The 27,394-nt window shown below is 40.3% G+C and overlaps 1 protein-coding gene across 4 annotated transcripts in view; it reads right to left on the minus strand.

Moving 5' to 3' along the window:
* Positions 1-526: 526 nt before the first annotated feature.
* arhgef18a (rho/rac guanine nucleotide exchange factor (GEF) 18a) overlaps positions 527-27,394 on the minus strand; it is a 56,161-nt gene continuing 29,293 nt past the window's right edge. For all 4 annotated transcript variants that reach the window (XM_051698481.1, XM_051698482.1, XM_051698483.1 and 1 more), the window contains 19 exons: positions 25,889-25,989; positions 23,393-23,491; positions 23,145-23,285; positions 22,757-23,007; positions 22,165-22,290; positions 21,916-22,033; positions 18,873-19,127; positions 16,661-16,737; positions 16,362-16,540; positions 15,531-15,592; positions 15,258-15,443; positions 14,412-14,552; positions 12,259-12,353; positions 12,087-12,152; positions 11,950-11,997; positions 8,309-8,770; positions 2,489-2,747; positions 2,266-2,367; positions 527-1,625 (listed from right to left, as the gene is read on the minus strand). In XM_051698481.1, coding sequence (XP_051554441.1) covers positions 1,459-1,625; positions 2,266-2,367; positions 2,489-2,747; positions 8,309-8,770; positions 11,950-11,997; positions 12,087-12,152; positions 12,259-12,353; positions 14,412-14,552; positions 15,258-15,443; positions 15,531-15,592; positions 16,362-16,540; positions 16,661-16,737; positions 18,873-19,127; positions 21,916-22,033; positions 22,165-22,290; positions 22,757-23,007; positions 23,145-23,285; positions 23,393-23,483 — 2,826 coding nt within the window. In that variant the 5' untranslated portion in view covers positions 23,484-23,491; positions 25,889-25,989 and the 3' untranslated portion in view covers positions 527-1,458. The remainder of the gene's footprint in view (positions 1,626-2,265; positions 2,368-2,488; positions 2,748-8,308; positions 8,771-11,949; positions 11,998-12,086; positions 12,153-12,258; positions 12,354-14,411; positions 14,553-15,257; positions 15,444-15,530; positions 15,593-16,361; positions 16,541-16,660; positions 16,738-18,872; positions 19,128-21,915; positions 22,034-22,164; positions 22,291-22,756; positions 23,008-23,144; positions 23,286-23,392; positions 23,492-25,888; positions 25,990-27,394) is intronic.

The raw sequence follows: 27,394 nt of genomic DNA on the forward strand, positions 1-27,394 counted from the left end.
ATTCGAATTTTCTGAGATACTGAATTTGGGATTTTCCTTAGTTGTCAGTTATAATCATCAAAATTAAAAGAAATAAACATTTGAAATATATCAGTCTGTGTGTAATGAATGAATATAATATACAAGTTTCACTTTTTGAATGGAATTAGTGAAATAAATCAACTTTTTGATGATATTCTAATTATATGACCGGCACCTGTATATGAGTTGTGGTGTAGGTGTAGTGGACTAAAGCACTGAACTGGTAAGCAGAAGGTTGTTGGTTCAATCCCCACAACCACCACCGTTGTGTCCTTGAGCAAGGCAGGTTGCTCCAGGGGGATTGTCCCTGTAATAAGAGCACTGTAAGTCGCTTTGGATAAAAGCATCTGCCAAATGCATAAATGCAAATGTAGATAAATCCTGAGATACACACTGGAGCTTTTTTTAGTCAAACAGCAATTCTAAAGATAAAAAAAACAGAGAAAAAATCCAGTCTGTCTCTTTAAATCTGTATTCTTTTGAATAAAAGGAGCAAAACAGAGTATACAGGTTTGATGTTTGTTCATGTAATTAAGCAAATGACAAGCACAACAGTTTACTTTCTCAGTAAGGCCGTATTTGCTATTAACCATTTACAATGTACAGATTCCAATTAAGACAGCGTTATTTGTATTTCTTAGGATAAAACTAAATATATAATATGTTCCAGTGAAACTACGCCATTTTCCAGGGGAAAACTAAAAAGAAATTAGTAACATGCAACCGTCAATGGATACATTTAGTAAAAAATTTATAAAATCATGCTACTTTTTTCTAAAACACTAAAATATTTTCTCCTTATAACAGTATTTTCCAGTGGACAGGAATGCAACATTATTTAAAAGATCCTTCAATCTGTGCAGAAACTGGAGGAAACTTCAAAAGTAAATTTACATTCACAAAAAAGTTTTTAAATGTCACATCTGAGATGCTCTTGATAACATGAAGAAACGCCAATACATTCCAGTGTAATGCTAATGGAACAAACATCCCTGAATCACAATAAATAACTATAATAAAACAGCTATTTACAGGAATGGCAACTTAAGAGAAAGAACGTTCTGCAATGCATAACTGAACAGGTTTTAAGTCATGCACTGTTGTAACTGCTGGTTTTTAAGATACACAAATTGTTTCAACTGTGAAATGCGACCATAATCAGATGCACTCGACTATAAGAGACTGTTAAAGACCTCCATAAGAAGGATCATTCCTTCTAAAATCATCTTTTTTTTTTTTTACTATCCCTGTTTATGTTTTTCCAATTTAACTGTTAAAAATCACAGTAAAAACAGAAAACTGTTCCCAATTGTGACAATCATCTGCATGATATTGTTCCTTAAAATGCAATTATCCCATTACACAACCGTACAGGTCACGTTAGCGAAATAGCAATCAGTGTGCATCCTTGATGTAGTCTGCAGATCCCATGGGACACTAAAAGAAAAAAATGTCTTCTGCAGTTGTGTTGTCTTTGGTTTTGAGATGCCCCGAGTGGGTAGTGTGCATGCTGTGGTTGTGTGTGCTGAGGTTATGCTTCCTGATTGTGTTTGTTGAATGAGTTGGCACAGAGCTGGATAACTTCTCTGGTTGGATAAAAATATCTGCAGAAACATCACAGCAATAGTATTATATTATACAACAATATGTAACAAAAAAACTTAAATTAACAACAGTTTAAAAATCCCATGAAATCAAAATTGTTGAGTTTTGTGGCTTTTAGTCTGTATCTGTTAGCTTTGTGCACTCCTAATTATTGACAAAATTCACTTTAAGCAGATATACAAATTAAAAATACAGACTTTCTCTTCTGGTAAAAATGGACCGCAAATATTGATGACACACCTTGCACCCACTCATTTTGTCCAATCAAATGCTCTGTACAATAAGAATATCCCTCCCTGTAATAGCACCTACTACTGACTAGCAATAGCAAGCATCAAATCATGGTTCATGGCTGTTCATAGCATAAACTGAAGGCTATTGCTTGGGATGACCTCTTCAATATGTTCATTCCAACTACCCGTTTCAAAAGGAAGTATGTCAGCACAGGAAAACTGCTCTCGCCAAACAATTTCATGGGGTTTTTAAGTGAGTAAAATAGCATTGCATTAAACAAAGACACACAATGTGCATGGAAACATAAAAAGCAGAATATAAGGTTATATTTTACCCAGAAACAATGACCAATTCAAAGACAGACAGAAGTTGCATGTAAAGTGAGATGAGTCAAAAAGCTAATACCTGGATGGAGTTTGTGGGGGCTGCTGGATCTCATGGTTCTTAAACTACCTCCTTCCTTTCCTGCAACTTTGATGGGAAGTACTTGAGACACCTCTATACCAGCTAAAAGTGTGAAAAGACATTCAAGCTATGAAAATCAATTACATCTTGCTAATACCTCTTTACATTTACCTGGGTATTCACACTCACACTAATGTGATGGAGTTCTGTAAGCACTTCTTACCTGCACTGTTGGTGCGCTGGTGGGAGAGCTTGTGCTTGCCGTGTTTCTCCTTGCCTTTTGGCTGGGCGGCCAGCTTGGTGGGGATCTTCTGTTGGACGGAGCTGGCTTTGTGTGACTGGTTGGTGGTGCTAATGAGGTGGATGGGGACTTCTGTCTTAATGGTCTGCGCAGTGATGCTCTCCCTGCGTGGTGGTACCAGGGGAGGCCTCTCATCGAAGCCAGGAGGAACCACATTAAATATGGGGTAGGGGGGAGGTATCTAGGGAGGGAGTCAGGAAAAACAGCAAATATAACAGATTGTGTCAAATTGGCAAGATGATGCATTTACACTTCTTAGAAAACACCAGTAGATCTTTTCTGATTCAAAATATAACATGGAACAAACAAACACATCAGCTTAAAAAGAAGATGGCAATTTTTTTCCCCGCTGAACCCAATAACTAGATTCTCTTAATACAGTATAGTGAATAAGAATTGAAGTGACTCATCATTATTGTATATCATTACACGGCTCTCTGGAATACTCTATTCAGTTTGGTCAATGCCGCCACCTTCTGCTTACCAGTTCTGTGCTTTAGCCCACTACGCCACCACCGATATGCATTTTGCATATATTTCACTGTATATATGCAAAATGTATGTGTGACAAAATAAAGGCTTCTTCTTCTAAACTGTTTTGTTCCACCTGTAGCTGTGTGGCAAATATGCCTGCAATAAGGTATTTCTACAACGGCATTAACAACCATTGCATTGCCCCACTAGATTTTCCATGTGCCACCCAGAAAATTCTGACACACCCCCACCCTGGTCATATGGCAAAATGGCCAAGCCCCTACATGGTATCCCCTGGTAGGAGGGCAAAACAAGAGCACCTATTGCATGCCCACCCTAAAGGTCAAAATTCTCCCATAAATCCCATCCTAGTACCCTCACCTTGTTAGCAACTGAAAAGGTTTGCTTTTGTATTATGCTGCAACCACACCAATAGTTGTCAGAATAAAGTCCACGACTAATGGTCATTGTAGATGATTCCAATAATAAGGAAGGAAGTGGGGTGGGAGTCCAGGTAAGTCAAGTTTTAATGGTTTTTCAGTCTAACAAACACAGTCTTTGGCTTTTCAGCTTCATAAGAGAGCATTGGCTTTTCAGCTTCACAACAGAATATACACTTTAGCTTCACAACAGCATACACACTTTAGCTTCACAACTTCAGGTTACTTTGTCCCTGACTCTCTCTGTCTCTCCGGCGTTCTCGGCAGCTTTTTCAAGCCCGTCTCCATCGTCTCTGTAACAAGACACAGGTGTTTAGTGTTAACAATCACCAGATGATAGTCCTTACCGCTTCCTCTCTCCCCAGTGACAGACACATGACCACGTCCCGCTCCACATTCCCCCACCGACCGACTCGGGCCTGGGCAACGTCCGGCCTGCTAACCCCCCCTCCCCATTCCTGGAGAGGAAATCAGCCACAACCATCTGCGGCCCCGTCCTGTGGACCACCTTAAATTTGAAGGGCTGAAGTACCAACGAGTGATCCATGCGTTGGCATTCTTCATGCGGTGAAGCCACTGAAGTGGTGCGTGATCTGAGTGGAGGATGAAGGACTGCCCCAGCAGGTAGTAGCGGAGGGTTAGAGTGCCTTGCCATCAAGTGGGCGGTCCTTTCTCGATGGTGCTGTACTTAGTCTCTCTCAAAGAGAGCTTATGACTAATGTACAGCACGGGGCACTCCAACCCTTCCAACTCCTGGGAGAGCATGGTCCCCAACCCCCTCTCTGATGCATCTGTCTGTAAAATGAAGGGGAGAGAGAAGTTAGGAGCATGTAGGAGCGGCCCGCCACAGAGTGCAGATTTCACCCTCGTAAAAGCCTGCTGACACGCCTCCGTCCACTGGACCGGATCTGGCGCCCCCTTTTTAGTGAGATCAGTCAAGGGACTGGTGACATCAGAAAAATTAGGCACAAACCTTCTGTAATAACCAGCCAGCCCCATGAACTGTCTCACCTCCTTTTTGGACTTGGGACATGGGCAGGCCGCTATTGCTGCGGTCTTATCAATTTGGGGTCGTACCTGCCCATGACCCAAGTGGAAGCCCAGATACCGTACTTCCACCTGTCCAATTGTGCACTTTTTCAGGTTTGCTGTGAGCCCCGCCCGCCTCAGCGACCTCAGAACGGCTCTCAGATGCTGCATATGCCTCTGCCAATCATTACTCTATATAATGATGTTGTCTAAATAGGCAGCGGCATATGCAGCATGTGGCTGGAGAATCTTATCCATGAGGTGCTGGAACGTGGAGGAACTCCCAAACAAACCGAACGGAAGAGTGACGAATTGGTGTAAGCCAAACGGTGTGGAAAAGGCAGTATTTTCTCGGGATAATGGAGTTAAGGGGATCTGCCAATATCCCTTAGTTAAATCCAGTGTCGAGTAAAATTGAGCCTCACCCAACCGATCGAGCAGTTCATCAATTTGGGGCATTGGGTACACGTCAAATTTAGACACTTGGTTGAATTTCCGGTAATCAACACAGAACCGGACTGACCCATCACTCTTAGGTACAAGAACAACCGGGCTGGCCCAATCGCTGTGCGATTCTTCTATTACTCCCATTTTGAGCATTGCCTCCAATTCATCCCGAATCACCTTTTTCTTGTGCTCGGGTATGCGGTATGGCCGACTACAGACAACCACTCCCAGTGGGGTCTTGATATGGTGTTGTATGAGGTTAGTACGACCGGGAAGAGGAGAGAACACGTCCGCAAATTCTTTTTGCAACCTAGCCACCTCCGTGAGCTGGGACGGTGTGAGGTGGTCTCCACAAGAGACCAGGGTGAATGGATCGACTTTGAACTCCACCTCCGGCCCAAGCTCCATCCTCTCCAGAACTACCATCACCATGGACATGGGGACCGCCTCTCTCCATAATTTAAGGAGGTTGAGGTGGTAAATTTGACGTGCTCCGCCTCTATCTGTTCATTTAACCTCATAATCAAGGTCCCCGTGGAGGCTTACGGAACCTCTCTGACTGCAAATAATAGGGGTTCCAGCCATTTGTCCCAATTCCTAGCGTCCTCATGTACGAACTTGCGAATCATATTTTTCAGGGTTCGATTAAATCGTTCCACCAGCCTGTCAGTTTGCGAATCAATTTAATCCCCAGCAATTCGTAAAGTTTGCGTAGTGTATGTGACATAAACGTTCTGCCTTGGGTCGGTGAGGATTTCTTTCGGAATCCCCACCCGGGAGATAATTTTGAAGAGTGCCACCGCAACACAGCATGCTGAGATGTTGTGAAGAGGCACTGCTTCTGGATATCATGTTGCATAATCCACCAGGACTAATACAAACCGTTATCCGCGTGCTGACCGTTCTAATGGCCCGACGAGTTCCATACCAATTCTTTCGAAGGGGGCCTCGATTAACGGTAATGGGCGCAATGGTGCATTTGGGGTGGCTGGTGGATTCACCAGCTGACATTCAAGGCATGCCGCACACCATCCACGTACATCCCCACGAATGCTCGGCCAATAAAAGAGAACCATGAAACAGTGCAGTGTTCTTTCCTGTCCTAGGTGACCTGCAATAGGATTGTGGTGAACCGCCTGGAAAAGTGTTTCCTGACGGCTCCTCGGGACAAATAACTGGGTTGTATTTTCATGGGTTTGAGTGTCTTGCATCACTCGATACAACCGGTCCCTAATAATTGAAAAATATGTGAGGGCGATGTCAGGCTGGAGCTGCTGGCCATTGATTACTGTCACTTGGTCAAAGGCATGCCTTTCATCACGTGACTGCTCTAGAGGGAAATCCTCCTCCAGGAACTCCCTAAGGGCAGGAATGCCAGAGAATTCCTCCCCTGCATCACTCTGATGGTGAGCAGACGTGGACGGCCCCGGCTCCGCCTCCCCAGCCATCGCGTCACATATCACACACGAGATTTTGGTTTGCAGGACCCATCCACACAGTGCTTTTAATAACCTTTTAAATCCAGCCAATTTGTTCCCAGAATTAGTGGATGGGTGAGGCGGGAATTAACCGCGGCCTCCACTCTGCTTTACCCCCGAAATTGAATGACGGTAGTCACTACCAGATATTTGTGAACGTACCTGTGCACACACTTCACCATCACCTTGCGTTTCGTACCCAAAGCCCCGTCATGAACCAAGCCGTGGTGGATCGAGGTTTGATTAAAGCCCGAATCCACCAGGGCTTTGTATGTACGGCCCTTAATTTTTACCGGTATCCTGTACGTCCCTGCTCTACTGGGGGCAGACTGTGGTGTGTCGGGGACCCGAATCCACGTCTCCACCTCCATTACTGGACGCCGGTCTTGGACGTGACTCGGTTCCCCGCAACTCCGACAGACTGGCCCAGGCTTCCCGGCTGCACCCGTGGCGGTGGAGACATCAACTTGGGAAGGACGACGGAAAGGGGAAGGGGAGGGGGCTGGCACACAGTGCAACCTGCGAAGGCGGAGTGCCGGTTTGTGTGGCATCACTCCCCGTTTCCGGGGAGCGGGTATAGGGCGAGAGGGAGGGGCAAGAGGAGGAGGAGAATCAAGAGGGGGAGAGAGAGAACTGGACTGCGGCTCGCCGGCTTCCGGGTAGGCCGCCATGTGGGCTTTGGCCAGCTGGACGGCGTCATCCACTGATGTGGGATGATGGCACTGGACCCATTCCGATGTTCCTCGGGGCAGGCGTACTCTCAGCTGCTCCAGCACCATCAGCTCAATGACATCTTCCATGCCGGGGCCTTCCTTGGCTAGCACCCATCTTCGGCAGGCATCACAGAGCTGCTGGGCTAATGTGAACGGGCGGCCAGCGTCGCTCAGGGTTAGGGAGCGTTATTGCTGACGATGTTGTTCAGGGGTGTGGCCAACCCATTGCAGCACAGCAGTCTTCAGCATGGTGTAATCCAGGCAGATCTCAGCTGGAAGTTGCTGGGCCACGAGCTGGGCCTCCCTGGAAAGCAGCGGTAGCAGGTAGAGGGCCCACTGGGTTTGCGCCCAGACGGAGGTGGTGGCTAACTGTTCAAAAAGACTCACAAACACCTCCGGCTGAGAAGGAGGTGCGGCCTCATCGCTGCCTCCGTGGTTGCGGCAGAGGATCCGCCTGGAGCTAGCCAGTTCCATAAGACCTGCCGATCCTCTGCCTGGGCTTGGAGAAGCTCCTGGAAGCGATGTTCTTGCGCAAGGAGAGCTTGGTGGTGAGTCTCCTGGATGCTAGCCAAGGCACGGATGACTTCGTCCAGCGGTGAGGTGTCCATGGTGACCAGTCTTCTTCCTTTTTCTGGTTTTCGGCACCAGTGTAGAGGATTCCAATAATAAGGAAGGAAGCGGGAAGCAGGGTGGCAGTCCAGGTAAGTCAAGTTTTAATAGTTTTTCAGTCTAACAAACAGTCTTTGGCTTTTCAGCTTCACAAGAGAGCACTGGCTTTTCTGTTTCACGACAGAATATACACTTTAGCTTCACGACAGAATATATACTTTAGCTTCACAACTTCAGGTTACTTTGTCCCTGACTCTCTCTGTCTCTCTGGTGTTCTCGGCAGCCTTTTCAATCCGTTGTCACTGTAATGAGACACAGGTGTTTAGTGTTAACAATCACCAGGTGATGGTCCTTACCACTTCCTCTCTCCCCAGTGACAGACAAATTACCATGTCACACTCTAGTCATTGACCCTAAAAAGTTACTTAGCGCACTTTAATACAATGATAGTGAGCATGTCACACCAACTAGTGATACGAAATCTTTGCAGCAGTAGACCAATACATTCATTGCTTTGTTCTATCACAACACAACCCTCCTCCAAACCAGTACCTGTTCATTCTCCAGAGCAAAGTTTGCAGGGATGGGAATATTCTCGTTCTTCTTATACTTCTTCTGCAGCTGCTCCAGCTTCTCTCTCTCCTTCTCCACAGCACGCATGGAGTCTCGGAGCCTCTCCAGATCCTGCTGGTAGTCCTCTCTGCACCTGGCCAGCTTCTGTCTCTCCTCAGCTAGCTGCTCCTCCTGCTTGCTGCATTCTAGTTCTCTCTCCCTCAACTGCTTTTCCTTCATCTCTGCCTCCACTCTTTGCCTCTCTCGTTCCTGTTCCCACTGAGCCTGCTCCTGCCTGTGCTGGTTCTGGATCCGCTGGAAGTTGGCCAGCTCCTCACGCTGTTTTTCCAAGTTCCGATACTTTTCCTGCTCCAGGAGGGAGTTGCCCCTCGGTCGGGACATCAGCCCTTCAATAGTGGCGCACTGCACCTCAATGTGGCTCTCCAATCGCAAGACAACCGACTAAAGAAAGAAGAGAGACCAGATAAAGAAATAACAGTGACAGGTGAGCAAGGAAAAGTTTAAATATTTTCAAATATGAAAATTCTCTGTTATAATTTACACACCCTGATTTTGTTCTAAACCTGCATGACTTTATGCGGAACACAAATGGAGATGTTTTAACAAAGATAGCACTTAGTCTTCACTGTTGAGCATTCATGAGTGCTATGAGATAAGCTTGTTTCCAGGGACATGGGTGTGCATGAGAACTTTCATTATTGCTTGTTTCTCACTAAAAACTATTGAATGCCTTCAGAAGACTTTGCAATTGCATGGACTACTTACATGATACTTTGATTCCTTTTTACAGCTTTAAAGTGAAGCACAATTCAATGCCATTGCATTGAAAAGATGGAGGGCTATCCTCATTAAAACATCACCTTTTGTGCTGCACATAAAAAAGTAGGTCATATAGGTTTAAAGGTGCACTCAATAACTTTCTGATCGTGTCATCTTGGACTTGGATGCAGCATTACTCAGAATCAATAGTTTTCAGTTACAGATGCCACTATTCACAACCAGCAATGATTAAGTGTCCAATAACAAGACGGTTATTGAGATTAAGTGAGTAGTATTCAGCTGGTCATGTGATTCTAAAACGGCAGCCCCCATGAGGGCACCCCTGCCCCATGTAGAATAAAACAGCATTTATAAGGTTACTGATATGACTAGAGTCCTCATCTCATGCGAGTAGTCATGATTTTATACTTATGTTTCAATATTACAATTAATTTCTTTATGAGTAAAACATTTTTAATGAGGAAAAAATTACTGAGTGCACCTTTAAAATGACATGATTGAGTAAATTATGACAGAATTTAAATTTTTGGGTGAACTACATAATGAATCGTTGTTACTATTACTGGCCTACGAAACCAAGTCTTATACTAAGACCATCTATCTATCTATCTATCTAGTATATACTGCAAACATAAATGCACTCACCAGCCACTTTACTAGTTACACCTGCACATCTACTTATTCATGCGATTATCTAATCAGCCAATCGTGTGGCTGCTGTGTAATGTATAAAATCATGCAGATATGGGTCTGGAGCTTCAGTTAATGTTCACATCAACCATCAGAATGTGGAAAAAAATGTGATCTCAGTGATTTAGACTGTGGCATGATTGTTGGTGCCAGACAGGCTGGTTTGAGTATTTCTGTAACTGCTGATCTCCTGGGATTTTTATGTGCAACAGTCTGTAGTCTATAAAGAATGGTGCGAAAAACAAAAAGCAACCAGTTAGACGCAGTTACGTGGATAAAAACGCCTTATTGATGACAGAGGTCATCGGAGAATGGCCAGACTGGTTTAAGCTGACAGAAAGGCTACGGTAACTCAGATAACTACTCTGTACAATTGTAGTGAGCAGAATAGCATCTCAGAATGCACAACATGTCAAACCTTGAGGCAGATGGGCTACAACAACAGAAGACCATGTTGGGTTCCAGAAAACGGAGGCTGCAGTGGGCCTACCATTTGTGTACCTCAGCAGAAATCCAGACTTGTCAGACCAGGCGATGTTTTTCCAATCGTCTACTGTCCAGATTTGGTGAGCCTGTGCCCACTACAGCCTCAGTTTCCTGTTCTAAGCTGACAGTATTGGTAGCCGGAGGGGTCTAAATGCTTTCAGCAGGAGATGCAGTTTTTGACGCGGAGACGCAACCGTTAAAAACCAGGGCTTGACAATAAGGACTGCCTGATGGCTCGGGCCAGTATGAGAGAGATTCGGGCCAGTTGCTAGAACTGTCACTTGCCCGATTGGACCAGTGCTGCATTTATAACATTAGTGCAAGCAAACAACAAGCGAGAGAGCACAAAAATTACACTGAGCAAACAAAGTATTGTAACCGACGAGCAAGTGATGCATGAGAGAATTGTATTTAGCTCGCAAAGATGCATGAGAGAATAATATACTGGACGCACCAAGGCACAGAGGCGTGCACACACTGTCCTCGCTCTTTTCCAAGTGTCTTAGCAGCAGCTATTACCAATGTGAAGAAAGTAGCAGGAAAAAAAACACTTTTGCATGTCTTGCGCAACATTTTAAGTAGTCCTGTCCCCGCACATTCTGTTCATAGTGCTTGAAATCCCCACATTTTTTGTTTTTACATGTTGGTGAAAAGTAGTAATCCACACATTGGAACACAAGAAATCAGTTTCTTTCTATAGGACTGAAAATCCATGTCTCTCCATGCATATGTCTCATCATCATCTCTCTCCGTGCAGCGTAGACGGTTTAAAGTGTGTGTGTCTCGTAAAGGGACAGAGCGCTAGTTTTATTCCCACTGTAAAAAAAGCAAATTTTCTCTCATTAATTTGCCTTTAGAGATGAAGCGCAGAATGAGACATAATAAACTTTGTTAAACCCTGATTATACACGTGCCTGGAAATCACGAGCTGCTCAGTATCCAAAATGTAAGTTTACATTTAATTAGGTGATGTTTCAAAACGTAAACGTTAATTTGAAATGATAATGCCGTTTGATATGAAAAGAAGCAAAACCGCTATTAGGCTATTATTATCAGAGCTGTTCAGCTGCAGGTTGAAGATGAATATTTAAAACAGTCTACTTCATTTCATCCTCATAAAACACCTGCTACATGTCTCATTTCTGGACCGTACAGGTATTTTTATTTTTGTTCTTTGTATCAGTCAGTGTTGGTCTTGTTTGGCTTGTCTGATTTTATGTTTATATCCACATTCTTAATTCATAGATTAGGCATATCTACCTACTGTATATTACACAGTCACAACCAATTTAGTAGCAAGTCTCCTCTCTCAGGGATTCATATGTTTATTACATTCAGCCAATATTCAAATCTTTAACTCAGTGACTAAATCTTTGATCCTGTGTGTGAAAACACTACACATGGCCAAAAGCTGCATGACTAAACGGGTGACCGAAAACACATAATCTCCTCCACAGCTGGGGCCAGTGAAAACCTTGGCATTGAGCCCTGAAAGCGTCCGTGTAGCGCATGTTCAACGCACAGCAGTTCCACCGCTTAACAGTTAAGGTTAGCAGTTAGCAGCTTAGCAGTTAGTGCAAGTGCTCCGGGCAACACAACTTCTCTTTACATCTACAGTATCAGCCAAAAATAAAATACATAGGCATATTTAGAGTTTGGATTACCTGAAGGCTGTAAAGTTTCTGAGACAGATTTGTTACAATGTCATAAAGCTGTGGAGACAAAAAAAGGATCATGTTAAAAAGGATAAATATGTCTTAAGTGAAGTATAAAACAAATGAAAAGAGAATAAAACTCACACCTTGGCTTTAGGAAAGAAGACTGACAGATATGCACTCCAGCTCTGTAGAGTTATCTCCTCGTCTGCCTAATGGGTTAACAGCAAGAACTTACATTCATGTTTACACCAGTAGAAATACATAGAATAAGAGGCAAATTGAAAAAAAATGAGTGATATACTAGTGCCAGCTCACCGATAGCTCCATGCTCTCACTAGGATAAATCTCTCTGAGCTGAGGGTCTGGATTGGCACACTGGTTTCTGTCCCTCATTCTTTCCATGACACAGTCTGAAACAGCCAGTCCACAGGTCAACAGCTATGAATATCTAACTATTACACCACTTGTGTTATTAAATAAAGTAGTACAAGTAACTGGGTAAATCTAATAAAAACCTGTATAAGAACATGTTTGAGTCATATTTCACACCAAAATAAAAAAATAATAATTAGAAATGATATTTTTCTCAATAAGTTACATAGGCCGATTGACAAAGGTGGGCTAGGCCTACCCAAGATTTTATTTTATTATGCATTCGGCCTCAGACATTTGGCTTATTGGTGTCTTCCACCTGAGAGAGCCCCTCCCTGGTTCTGTATAGAACAGGAAGTTCTTGCCCCTATTTCGCCACTGCAGAGCCTTTCTATCAAATTAATCGGAGAAGCTAAGTTACATCCCGTTATCTCGCACTTGAACTCGGTATGCACAAAGGTGTCCAGACTGTTTAATTCTGACATTTTTTTAAATGTTGCCTTGAGCATATGGCTGAACCCCAAATTATGCATCAACAAGTCCCCTTTTTGCTGGTCAGAGTGGATTGGGAGGGGGGTTACTACACTCGGTGACCTATATGAGAATGGAATGTTGAGATCCTTTCAAAATTTGGTTCAACTTTTTGGGATTCCTAGATCTCAGTTCTATAAGTATTTACAGCTGCGCCACCTGCTCTGTACTGTTTTTGGAGTGGTTTGCACCCTCCTAAAGTGGCAGATACTCTGGGAGTGGTGATTACTGCTTTTGGAAAAGGTCATGAGGCATTGGTGTTTTACTCCCTACTAATTCAGAGTCTGGGAGATGGAACTTCAACTTCTCTTAAGAGATTATGGGAGAAAGATTTGGTTTTGGAGGAGGGAGAGTGGGCTGGGATTCTACAAAATGTCAAATCTACATCCAGAGATGCAAGGGTTTGCCTCATGCAATTTAAGATTTTACATAGAGTCTATTGGACCCCCTCTAGATTGCATAGACTTGGTCTTAAAGACACACCCACCTGCTGGCAATGTCAATCAGAAGATGGAGACACAACCTATGTCTTTTGGGGATGTGTTAAGATGCAAGAATTTTGGATGAGGATTCAGAGTTTTATGTGCGAGGATTTGGCCTCTCAAATTTTATTTTGCCCCAGACTCCGTATCTTGGGAGATGGGGCAGTCATTAATTTGGAGAATAAGCACATGAAAAACTGGGTCCTAACTAGTGTTATGATCGCCAGACAGATCACTTTGAGGAGTTGGAAGTCGGCTGGAGTGCCCCCGTTTCAGGAATGGTGTTCAGAAATGGCCAGAGTGGCAGCTCTTGAGGAGGGGGTATCCAGAAGACTGGGGAGTCTGGACATGTTTGTGACGAAGTGGGGCAGATATCTGTCTTTTTTGGAGGGCTCTCAGGAGAGACAATGGAGAGAGAGGTGTAGGGGTTTTATGTGTGTGATTGTTTTAATTATTTAATTTTTTTAATTAATTTATTTATTTTTGTTGTGTGTCTATGGTTGTGTGACCACTGGGGTGTTGTTGGGAGTCGGGTGGGGGATAGTGGGGGTTGTATATTGATTCTGTTTATGTGTGTTCTGCTATTTATATTTAATGGCTGAATCAATAAAAAATGTTAATTGCAAAAAAGAAATGATATTTTTCTTAAAGAAAATTATGAACATGATGTTTTGCATAGACATTACTTTCATGACAATAAAATATTGCATTCTCACTAATGTAAAGCGAATAAATGATATATATAAACGTATACAGTATATAAGTATTCATACATTATGGTAGTATGTCATGTACTGCATTCAAACTAATTTAAGCTGATTTAAAAATAAAATCATTGTATTACAGTATTTTTTGGAACACAGTAAACCTGCAGTAATTAAAAAAAAAATGTATTTGAAAATTTGTGAGGAAAATGTGCTTAATGGTCACAAAAATAGAGGTAAAAAAAAAAAAAAAGGCTTTCATGTTAAAATTTAATAACCCCCCCCCCCCCTTTTCATTTTGGGGTGAAATGAGACCTGGACATGTTTTTTGAGATTTATCCAACTCTGTGCAAGATAATTCACAGACATTTTCTCTTACTTCCAGGTAGCATATAGGGGTTGCCATCAAAGCCTGTGAAAGTACCCAAAAGACCCGATAAAGGCACCAGATCCATTCCCTCACCAGTTGGAGGAGTTTGGCCCAGCTCACATGCTACCAGCAAGTTTTGTAAAAGCTCCACTGAGAAAAGAGAATGAAATGCATGAATTACAATCCAACATGTTTATTAGTATTATTTAGTATACATATATTCCTTTAACCCAAAATAGTTTGGATTCATTCACCTAAAAAACAAATAACTGTTAATAACACATGAATCTACAAAGCTAACAGGGCAGGTTGATCACCTAAATATTTACTCAAAATAAAATCTAACAATAGCCCAAGAATGCAGTTTTTGTTATATGACTAGCTGATTCAGAAAGTCTAAAAAGCACTACAAATAAGAGATGCTGTACTGTCAGCCAGTCATTATTGCACAATAAACCCAAACAGGGTGATCAGGATCTTGCTATAATGACTGTGTATTATACCACTTACTGTATTTACACAGATACTTGCCAAATAAATAAATATATATAAAATATTGATTTAAGTTGAAATGTTATTATGTGAAAAAGGCATGCATCTAGCACAGTGTAGGAGGAGGTTGCCTGGGATGACAGTAAATTATACAGTTATATAATGCTAATTCATCCTACAAAACTTTTGCCAGCTGAATGCAGTCTTTGACCTATCAGAATCATTCATTCCAGAGAGCCGTAAAATAATGAGAGAGATTTCTGTCTGAAAGCATGTTAGGGAAGAAATAATGATTTTACAGTGGATGTCAATACGGAGTATAAATGTGAATTCCCCTTTTCTGTTGTGGAGTGAGAGTCTCACCATCTTTTAAGGCTCCAGCGAGGAGCCGCTCCCCCTGCAGGGGCTCTGCTGCATTCCCACACAGCAGACGGCACTCAGTTGGTGAGAAGTCGTCAACACCTGTCACGTAGGCTGCGATGCTGGCAAATAACTTCAGCTTCTCTGTGAGGTGCTGCTCTATCAAGGCATCATTCATGCACAGCTTCCCTGCTCAGAAAATACAATTAAATGTGACACCAGCTCACTTTCCAGCTAAGACAGACAGACTGAATTCATAGATTGTGACTCTCATACTTTCAAAGTCCCTGATCCTCTCAGAGAGTTCTTCTGGATCCTCCACCTCTTCTTCTGGACAGCTGAAGTAACACAACCAGCAGGCTGAAGTTAGGAATGGTCACAGAAAAATCTTAAAGGAAGAGTTCACCCAAAAATGATATCATGTACTTTCTTCTGCTGAACAAAAAGATTTTAAGAAGAATATCTCAGCTCTGTTGGTCCATGCAATGAAAGTCAACAGGGTCAAAAACTTTAAAGCTAAAAATAAAAAGCACATAAAGGCAGCATAAAAGTAATCGATACAACTTCAGTTGTAAAATCCATGTCTACAGAAGTTATATGATAAGTGTAGATGACAAACAGATTCATACTTATGTCCTATTTTAATTTTACTATTTTAATCCCTGCCCAGTACGAAGGAGAAAGCACGAAGAATGCGACTCACAAATGCAAATAGTCAAAAACAAAAGAAGAAATCTTAGGAGAGAAGAGTGCTTAGAAGTGGACATTTATAGCAAATAAAAGGACTTTAATATTGATCTGTTTCTCACCCACACCTATCATATCACTTCTGAAGACATGGATTAAACCACTGGAGTCATATTGATTATTTGCCTTTATGTGCTTTTGGAGCTTCAAAGTTTTGGACCCAGCTGACTTGCATTGTATGGACCTACAGAGTTGAGATATTCTTCTAAAAATCTCTGTAAAAAAAAGGTCATACACATCTGGTATGGCATCAGGGTGAGTAAATGATGAGAATTTTCATTTTTGGGTGAACTATTTCTTTAAGGAACCTTTAGTTCCTGCATGTGTGCAGTTTTTTTTTTTTTTTTTTTAAATACACACCACTCCACAGCCTTCCAGATTAGGTTTCTCCAAGTGTTGCGCTCCTCTCCAGAGGAAGTGTGAAACTCATACATCTCTGGAGTGTCATAAGAGGCCGAGATCAAAAACATGGCCTTCTCGTCATGAGCCGCTTCCCGCACTATGAGCTTCCGCAGTGAGATCACCGCAGACTTACCGTCCTACAGGAACGCAGGTTACACAGCTGATATTTATTGATATAGCCACACCGGCAAGATAATGACAAATGAGATAAATGAAGTGTGCATGATTACATTAAACAGAGATTTGTCAGAGCTCACCAGAGAGGCAAATGTAAGTCGTTGATCTTTCTCCAGTAACAACAGCAGAACATCTGATAACAGCAGGACAAGGACATCTGAGAATAAGAGAGATTAAAATATCAATCAAATTATCACATTTCTGCAATGACATTGGAAACTTAAAGGAATAGTTCACCCAAAAATAAAAATTCTCTCATCATTTTCTCACCCTCATGCCATCCCAGATGTGTATAACTTTCTTTCTTCTGCTGAACACAAATGAAGATTTTTAGAAGAATATCTCATACAATATCATACAATGCAAGTGAATGGTGACCAAATCTTAGAAGCTCCAAAAGTCACATAAAGGCAGCATAAAAGTAATCAATTTAGTGGTTTAATCCAGTGTTTCTCAACTGGTGGGTCGCAGATCTATTCGGACTGGGTCGGGACAGCAAGAAAAAACATGCCATTGAGACATGCAATGAGGTGGAACATAGCAACACTGTGCTATGTGCCAAAATAAAGTTGTTGTTTTTAAAATTACATCATTACCCATACAAAAATGTTTCACGATTTTACAGTAGTAACAGTAAATGTGATATTTTGACAAATGTTATAGTTTCATATTAAATACTCTATTAGGTAGAATCTATCCTATTTTTCATGAACACTGTAATTTATTATTATTATTTAGAACGACTAGCTAGATTGACCTAGCCATGGTAATGAGGGGCCATCAAGGTCTTATGCCTGTACTTACATGTCATTACACTGTAAATATAAGGTCAAATACATAAATGGCTTTAAAATCTGGACCTCCAAGACTTGTGGACAAATTATAAATCGGTCACTCCTTTGTAATATATTTTGTTAGAATGATGTTTGATATTAGGAAATAAACTGGATAATAAATATATTGGGCTTATATAAATAAATATGCTCATCAACTTTTAAAAATGGGGAAGAGAACTTCTTTTTGTTGTTGACATCAACAAAAAAATAAAAAAATGTCACTTGATAAATGCATTTATACTTGAAAACCATGAACAAAACTATGCAAGATAAAAGAAAATGCTATCCAGGATACATTAAATACAGGTTATGTTTTTCACTATGGTGGGTCCCCACTTGATGTCCAGTGTAAAATCTGGGTCCTGAAGCAAAACCAGTTGAGAACCACTGGTTTAATACATGTCTTCTGAAGCGATCCAATCAGTTATGGAAGAGAACTAACCAAAATATAACTTTTTTTTTCACTATAGAGCTTGACATCAGCAGTCTCCTTGGCGATCATGATTTCGAGCTCGATTACACTTCCTGTAGCGCCATCTAGTGCTCCGCACATTTGTCAAGTGCTAGGAAGTGTAACCAAGCTTGAAATCATGATCGTGCCTAGAGACTGCAATGGCAAGATGTACAGTGTAAAAGAGGTTATATTTTGGGGATATAACTCTTAGATTAGATCCCTTCTGAAGACATGGACTAAACCACTGGAGTCTCATGGTTTACTTCTATACTGCCTTTATATGCTTCTGAAGCTTTAAAGTTCTGGCCACCATTCTGTATGGACCTACAAAGTTGAGTTATTCTTCTAAAATTCTCTGTTTGTGTTCTGCAGAAGAAAGAAAGTCATACACATCTGGGATGGCATGAGGGTGAGTAAATGATGAAAGAATTTTCATTTTTGGGTGAACTATTCCTTTAAGACATTTCCATTAACACTGCACATTAACGGGGGCCTGGGTAGCTCAGCCAGTATTGACGCTGACTACCACCCATGGAGTCACGTGTTCCAATCCAGGGCATGCTGAGTGACTCCAGCCAGGTCTCCTAAGCAACCAAATTGGCCTGGTTGCTAGGGAGGGTAGAGTCACATGGGGTAACCTCCTCATGGTCACTATAATGTGGTTCTCGCTCTCGGTGGGGCGCGTGGTGAGTTATGTGTGGATGCTGTGGAGAATAGCGTGGGCCTCCACACATGCTAAGTCTCCGTGGTAACGCGCTCAACAAGCCACGTGATAAGATGCGCGGATTGATGGTCTCAGACGCGGAGGCAACTGAGATTCATCCTCCGCCACCCAGATTGAGGCAAATCACTACGCCACCATGAGGACTTAGTGGGCATTGGGAATTCCAAATTGGGGAGAAAATAAAAAAAATTAAAAAAACTGCACATTAACAAAAAAATTACATAGTGCAACTTTAATACATCTGTCAGTTTTATTACTGTCAGTAGTACAGTAGTCACCTTTGTTTCTGTTAGACGCTAGTCTCCAGTTGAGCATTCCCTCATGAAGCAGCTTCCTCTCTCCATGTATCATGTCCTCTCTTCGGAACACCTGTCCATGAGACATCTTGACCTGAGACTTGGGTTCCAGTTTACTGCTTAAGTCCCTCAGCCGCATCGCCTTCTCAAACTCATCCACATGAGTGTTCACTTCAGCTATTGTTTCCTTCAGAAGATCCAGACCTCGTACCAGGTCCCTTTGCTCCTCTGAGTCAACTGTCAACAGAAAGAGAAATTAAGGGAATCAAACTTGCACGTTCTCAACACAACCTGATTTGTGGACGTGCATGGATCTACTGATAGTGTCTATTAGACAGTGTTGAGGGTTTATCATAACACTTGTAGTAAATGTTCTGCAACAGTATTTCTGGAGACATGTTCGATAATAAACCCAACTTGAATTTACTGTACAACTGGCCACCTATTTTTATTCCAGCTGATAAAACTGACGTAAAAAAAAAAAAAAAAAAAGATTTTATTAAAACAGAAAAAGAAAAAAAACTGAAACAACACAAATTCAAAACAGAATTTGTTCATTGAAAAGCTAATTAGACCCCATTTACACTTGGTATTAAGATGTGTCTCAGGTGATCCGATCACATGTGGTCAGGCGAGACACATCGCTGTTTACACCTGGTCCTGTAAATATGTCTCCTGTGACCATCTGTGATTGGATTTCAAGGGGAGGGTCTCTGATTTCATGACTACACTCAGCCATCATTTTATCACTGTGTTAGTGCATGACAATAAAGCACAAAAAAGTCTTAAAAGACAAAGAAAAAGTGAAAAAAAAAAAGAAAAAAAATTTCTCCAGGATGCATTTGCAATTTAATTCAAGCACAAACACAACATTTCAAGCAAATTTTTCTGTTATTTAAGTGGATTACCTGCATTAACCTTGTGCGACCCCTAGCCCTTCTGCGTGGACAATGTGTTTTGTTTTTGATATATGCTATGCATAATTTAATGCGTCTTTACTCGCTGAGCTACCCAGGCCCCCCAAGTCAGAATCTTTAAATAATCAAGTCTGAGTTGAGTCCGAGTCCAAAAGGGGCCGAGTCGGACTCAAGACCGAGTCCATAACAGGCCGAGTCCGAGTCGAGTCCAAATGAATCTGTTCATGAATCTGAATTAAAATTGTAACCGTAAACTCAACATCAATATTTTAAGCTTATTTTAAATTTCACAACTAAGAAAAAGAGTTTGTCAATATAAATGTATATTGAATTATTAGTATCCTGCTGAACAGACTTCAAAGTGGTTTCAGAATGAAAGCATATGCTTTAGGTGTATGAACACAAAACTGTTACATCCAAGGTTATTATGTTTTGAATTTTTATTTCGTTTTTATTTCTACTTCATTTTCAATTTGTCAATTCAATTTAGTTTAGTTTTATTTAAAATTATCCCTATCTACAGAAATAATAGTCTATACTGAGATTTCTTTCTGAATCTTTTTTCTCTATCTGCCGACTGATTTGGGAAAATACAGTACATACAAATGAGTCAACACAGTAGTAATTAACACTCGCTGAGAATTTACATCTCACGATATGACTGCAAATGCTACATCCAAAAACACTGGAAAAGCCCACTGATAATATTAGGGCCACGTCGTCACGGACATGATTTTGTAGTTAATTTGCGGGAAACCGCACAATGCAGGGCAGTTCTGCGTGCTGCTCATGTACCTAAATCCCTGATGCGTCCATGTGCGTCTCGCAGCAAAAACGTCATTACCAAATAAATTCATCTCATAACATGAAGTTTAGCTTCATACACAAACTCTGTCATCGTATAATACATTTATTATGTTTAAAATTTATGTTTTCGTCGTGCCAGCCACCTCAGTAGTCGATGTTATACAGTAGTCTCTGTAGTAACATTCAAGCATTGGTTGACTGCAGAGTGTGCCTCTGCATGTGCGTATGTGTGTGCATGTTTGCTTAAACACAGTGAAACAACTCTGGCTATGTCTACGACTTCAGGGGCTAATACAGCTGCATGCAGACAGAGATGTGTTCATTAATTTCTGTTTTATTATTTATTTCATTGCACCACAAATGTCATGGACTCAGCTGGACTTGAGTCCCAAAGCCTCAAGTCCGAGTCAAACCAGAGTAAAAATGCATCCGAGTCCGTGACAAGTCCAAGTCCATTAAAACTGGACTCGTGACTCGGACCTGAGACCAAACTCGAGTAACCAACTCTATTAATGTAATTTTATGTTTTTTGTTCTTTCAGAATCAAGATCTAAGCAGTGGTAGCAGAATTTTTTTTTATTTTTATTTTTGTTCAAATTGTGCAGCCCTGCAATTAAATTTTTTTCAAATAACAGAATAATCATGATTAATAATCGTGAAGCCCTAGGTTAAACTTTTAATGAGTCATGTGACAAAACAATAGGGAGCAGATCACAGCAGTTTGTCTTTGGGAGAAACACCAACAAACTACATCTGGTAAGAAACCTTTATAACCTTTAAAACCTCAATTTTTTACATTGAAACTTTTATGAATCAAAAGTTTAGAGTCTCTAGTTTCTTCCGATATGCCATTTAAAAAATGTGAGCGATTTATCGCTAAGCGGTGCGCTGCTAAACACAATGACCACTGACGTGGACTATAGGGCTATTTTTCCCTTAGAAATCTAATCTTTACTTTGCATTATCGCATTGAGAATCAAAAGGTTCGACTAAAAGCTGAAAAATTTTGCTTTCAGAGGCTTTATATGGAGTTAGGATGAAAATAAGGTGCATTTCGAACTGTTATGAGACCATTGCAGAAAGACAGCACACTTTCTTAAGTCATTCACTAAATAGGTCACATGTGCTTTTGAGTACCTTCGTGTGTGGTTTTTGTGATCGATCACAAAACATTTTAGACCCATTTTCAGCTGTATTTAGCACTGCCCACATATGATTGGATCACCTGAAACGCATCTTAATACCAGGTGTAAATGGGGTTTTAAACTTGCTTCAATAAAAATAGCTAAAAAAAAACACACCTTCAGTGTTTTTGATGACACGTTCAATCAGAACTGGATACTTTGTGATGCGTTGTGTTATAAGTAGAATAATCTCCGGTATACCTAATCTTCGTACGATGGAAAGCTGAGATATTTTCTAAGAACAGAAAAGAGTAACCTGATCAGTAGGTGCAATGAATGATTCTCACTGCAATATAACAAATATAATCTCGCCAGGATTTTTAAAACCTGATAAAAAAATTAAAAAAACCCTGTGTTCCTACTTACTCGTATAAAGTTCTGGAACTTCTTGTTGTTTTGCATTAAGTCTTTGTAGAAGTTGACTGCATCGTTGTGGTGACTGCAGAATACTCCATAGCAGTATCGCAGTTTGTTTCCCATTTCACCTGAGAACTACACAGCCACACACAGATCAGAGGCCACTAAAGCGGAAGGCAATAATATTACCAAATGTTAATAGAGAGGTTTGAAGTACAAGCTATACATACATCAGAATGTTTAAACTGAGACAGAATAGGGCTACTGTATAGCAACATTTATTTTAACAATGAAACAATAACTCCATTCATTAAAGCAAGCACCTGCTGCTTATCTCAGCTCAGGGGAATGCAGGTTCCAAAGATAATTTAAAGGACACTGGTTTTAACTGACATTTTGGTGATCCAAAGAGGACCCAATTAGCAGCTAGAGAAATAAGAATTTAATCAGGGACATTTGGGCCTAAACTTTGAGACACAAAGAGGTGTCTGTGGGACAGGAAAACAAATAACTTTCAGATCCAAAAAGAAATGCAGAAAGTATAGAAGATCTGAAATTCATGCCTAATGCATGCACAAATTACAGCGGATATGCAATGTACCTGTGCGATAAGGATGTCTCCTATTCTGTGGATGCAGTAATTCTGGGTACTGCCTGGCTCCATGGAGTCCACTCGCCGCTGTTTAAGGTGATTGAGAAAGTGCTGGTGCACCTGCAGCAAGTTATCCACCTGCGGAAAGAGCCTCTCAAGCCGCATCTCATCCATTTGCAGGGTCTCGTGCAGTTCCCGCACGTATATACCCAAAACTAGCTTCAGTGTCCGCACATGGTTTATCTCTGTCTGAATCAGTTCTAACACAATAATCATAAGGTTGTTCAGTAGCAACTCTTTCATTGTCTTTATGTTCAACATAAGCACAGTAGTTCTAAACAACCATAAGATCTTATACATACAGTATAACAGAATAAAAAGTTATGACAGAACCTACCATGTATTACGTCTTGTCTTTTAATAGCCTCTTTGGAGTAGGCTTTTAAATACTGCTGGTCAACTGCTAAACTCCAGGTGGGAGCTTCAAAGTCCCGAGCATCGGCCTCCAGATCTTCACGCAGTGAGTTATAACGACCATCTGTGTATCAGAGGAGAAGATATATACTTCCCTTAGCATCAACAAACGAGACCTGTAATGAGGACACAGCACAACCATTTAAATGACGTGGGTTAAACTTATCAAACCGTCAATATTGATGGTGTCAGTGGAATATGCGGACAGGACATTAGAATCCTCTGGCATGGTCTTGAATTTGGCCAAATCTATTTCGTCCATCTTATGTTCTGAAAAACAAAACGACAAGAAAAACTGCCAAGATAAAAGGTTAGATTCAGGATCAGCAGACAAAACAGAGCGATAATCACTTTCCTCTCCATAAACTTGTAACTAGAGATGCACCGAAACAAAATTTGCGTGCTGATACAGATATCTGATTATTTAGAACAACATCTGCCAATACTGATAGTTTGGAGTTTCTGCTTTTTTATGCTGTTGTTTCAAATCACTGATCAAAATTACGCAATTTCTAAAGAAATTGAATAACTAATAATAACTTTATTCTCTATGTCTCTATGTGTCTTCCATGTTTCAGAGTAACTGGTCGAAGTTATAAAGAAAACACTGAAACAAAAATCACATTATAAAATCACGTTAATTTAATTATTAAAAGCCTCTTATTAGACTCACATTTAAGGGATAGTTCACCCAAAAATGAAAATTCTCTCACCATTTACTCACCCTCTTGCCATCCCAGATGTGTATAACTTTCTTTCTTCTGCTAAACACAAATTAAGATTTTAAGAAGTATATCTCAGCTCTGTACATCCATAACATGCAAGTGAACACTGAATCTCCAAAAATCACAAAGTCAGAATAAAAGTAATCCTTAAGACTCCAGTGGTTAAATCCATATCTTCAGAAGATATATGAAGGGTGTGGGTGAGAAGCAGATCAATATTAATGTCCTTTTTATGTTTAAATCTCCATCTTTCAACAGCCCCGACCAATAGGTGGTGATATGCACGAAGAATGCAAATCGCAAAAAAAAAAAATAAATAAAAAAATAAGAATATGGAAGTGAAAGTGGAGATTTTAACCCCCCTCCCCCCCAAAAAAAGACTTTAATATTGATCTGTTTCTCGCCTATACCCATTTTATCGCTTTTGAAGACATGGATTTAACCACTGGAGTCTTATGGATTACATTTATGCTGCCTTTAAGTGATTTTTGGAGATTCAAAAGTTCTGGGCACCATTCAATTGCATTTTGAGGACCTACAGAGTTGAAATATTCTTCTAAAATCTTCATTTGTGTTCTACAGAAGAAAAAGTCATACATATCTGGGAAGGCATGAGGGTGAGTAAATGATGAGAGCATTTTCGTATCCCTTTGTATTAGAAAGATGTATAATTTTTTTGAATATTTTTATATTATATACAGTACTGTTCAAAAGTCTTAGGCTCATAAGATGTTTCACAAAAGCATTTGTTTTAAGATGGTTATTTATATCTTCAGCTTTAGTGTGTCAATAGGAAATATAAATGTTAGACACCCAAACTTTACTTTTGCAAATAGAAAAGATTAGAATAGAAGAACAGGGAGCCCTACAACAGATGTCATGGCCCCCACAGTCCCCCTATTGAACATCAAGTCAATCTGGGATTAAATGAAGAGATAGAAGCAATTGAGACAGCCTAAATAGAAGAACTGTGGCAAATTCTCCAAGAAGCTTGGTACATCCTATCTGCCAGCAACCAAGAAAAACTGTATCCAGGTGTACTTTCTTTATGTTTACTGTACTTTGCATGACATTAATTGATAAATGAAAACTATTTATGGCATTATTTTTGAAGACATCCTTACTATTCAACATTTTTCACCAGTGCCTAAACATTTTTCACAGTACGTATATAACTTACATGAACTGAATTCTGAATGAAGAAGCTAGTCTCTTTTTACTTGAAGCAGTTTTGTTTTGTTTAGCTTGAACAAAAACATATTTCAAGCTTTAAGGTTAGTAATAATTTTGCTGTGATAAGTTTTAACAGTAGTTCCATGTCATGAAATACTAGCAGTGCAAAGCTTAAAAATTGCAACTCTGCTGTCACTGTCACCCAATTCAAAGTAAATCAACACATAAGACATTTTCATTCACACACAGCAAGACTTTTGGGCTAATTGTCTGACATCATTCTCTTCCCCCTTTTGATAGGAAATAATCAGCCCTGATGTCTGATATATGATAATTGCTTTTACCGGCAGATGTTTGGCCACTACATCAGTGCATCTCTACCTTCAATGCCTACATTACTCATTCCAATACAAGTAGCTCTTAAAGGTGAAGTCTCATTTCTGCAGGACTAGCGTCACCAAACTTACAAAAATTTTTTTTTACAAAACAGTCCTCCTGTCTGATGTTGACCCACACTTATGCCACTGGCTGAACCAATGTTACTATGTTGGGGTGGTCAGCATGCTCAAACAAACAGACCAATGTTTTAATCGCATCACATATCGCAACAGTGTATAACATTTTAGGGGGAATAATCCCACTAATGGCTTACTTGTAGTGGTCTCTGCATAATAAGTGGGAAAGAAGAAAACATTTTACATTGAAAATAATAAAAATAACACTTCACCTTTAAAGAGACAGTTCCCATTCAAAATCCTAGAGCACTGACCTGTTGCAGTAGTGTTAACCAGAGGTTAAAGGCTGATGGATGCAGGGATATGTCATGGGGCAGATACAGCCAAATGCAGGATGAACACAACTCTGTCAGACCTGAGCAGGAGAGCATATAGTGAGCTATAGGGTATGTCACTTGAAGGAATATTCTGAATTTAGTACAACTTAAGCATCTGTGCATGCTGTTGATTACCACAAGAAACAAGTTTGACTAATTCCTCAGTTTATTAAAGCAAACAAACAAAATATTTTTTTTTTTTTTTTTTTTTTTTTACAGTAATGCACTTACAATGGAAATCGAAAGGGTGATTATACCAACTTAGTAATGTTTGCTATAAGTAATAAATAAATAAATAAATAATATTAATTAAATATGGGTAAAAACTAGCCTACCCATAGCAATAGCTGACAGTCTGAACTGTATTACAACAGCAGTTTTGGCAGGACAAAATGCATATTAAATGTCATGCTTGCTTTTAAGTCACAAAGGAAAAAAGGTGACAACTGCTAACTCTTTTAGAAGACATTTAGCATATTTTTTCTTATTTCCCAACATGTTTGCTGATGTACTGACGTTTAATATTCCCCCCCCAAAAATAAACTTTTATAAATTTGAGAAAATTTTTCAAAGCTTTGCAAAAATAGAATGCTGGGCATTAGTGGCCAAACTTTTTCTATATATTCACACAATGGAGGCTATTTAGTAAATCAAACTATTCCAAATACTTATCAGCTGTTTTCTGTCCTGTTCCATCATACAAATAAAAAAATAAAACAAACTTTATGGTATTCATTGTATATTCATGTATATAATAACTGGGTTATTCTGTCAAATCAACCATATTTAAAAACTTCCACCGGCTGAGATTTTGTTTAATTTTTAAAATTTAAGATAAACATAAATTATGATTAAAGCCAACATATTAAATCCCATGGCAAGGGGGTGGGGGTAAAACGTACCATTTTTACCTATGATTTTGCAGCAAAAGTACGTAAAAAAAAAAAAATAACCCTAGAAAGATATCTTAGCATTCTTTTAGGTTCAGAACAAACTTTACTTTTTGTATCTTTTGTATCAGCAAAGTGTGTCTGTGTTACTTACAGTAAACACCACTAACAAGGGAGATAACACTGGCTATGCAACTTTGTCAAGTTAGCCAAGCAAAATTTGTGGGACGTTTTTGCGAGCTCTCTGTTCATGAATGAGGTGTGCATTAGTAGTTTTCAACCTGTGGGCACCTGTCAAGAGAGGCATGAGACGCTACACAAAAGAAGCAAAAAATAACTGGAACTGCTGTGAATTTTATCGGCCCATTTCAAGACATTGTATGTGGTAACATCCCCTACAGTATTGTTTTGAGAGCAAAAACCAACAAAAAAGCAGACCATGCATCACCCACGCCAAGCGGGACTGCACAAATGTCTGTCTGGTTTTTTCTTCTGAATAAATTCAATTTCTTACATAACCACTGCAGTGTCCGCATATTAATAATAACTCTGT

Source organism: Myxocyprinus asiaticus, chromosome 5, assembly GCF_019703515.2.
Source record: "Myxocyprinus asiaticus isolate MX2 ecotype Aquarium Trade chromosome 5, UBuf_Myxa_2, whole genome shotgun sequence".
Lineage (NCBI taxonomy): Eukaryota > Metazoa > Chordata > Actinopteri > Cypriniformes > Catostomidae > Myxocyprinus > Myxocyprinus asiaticus.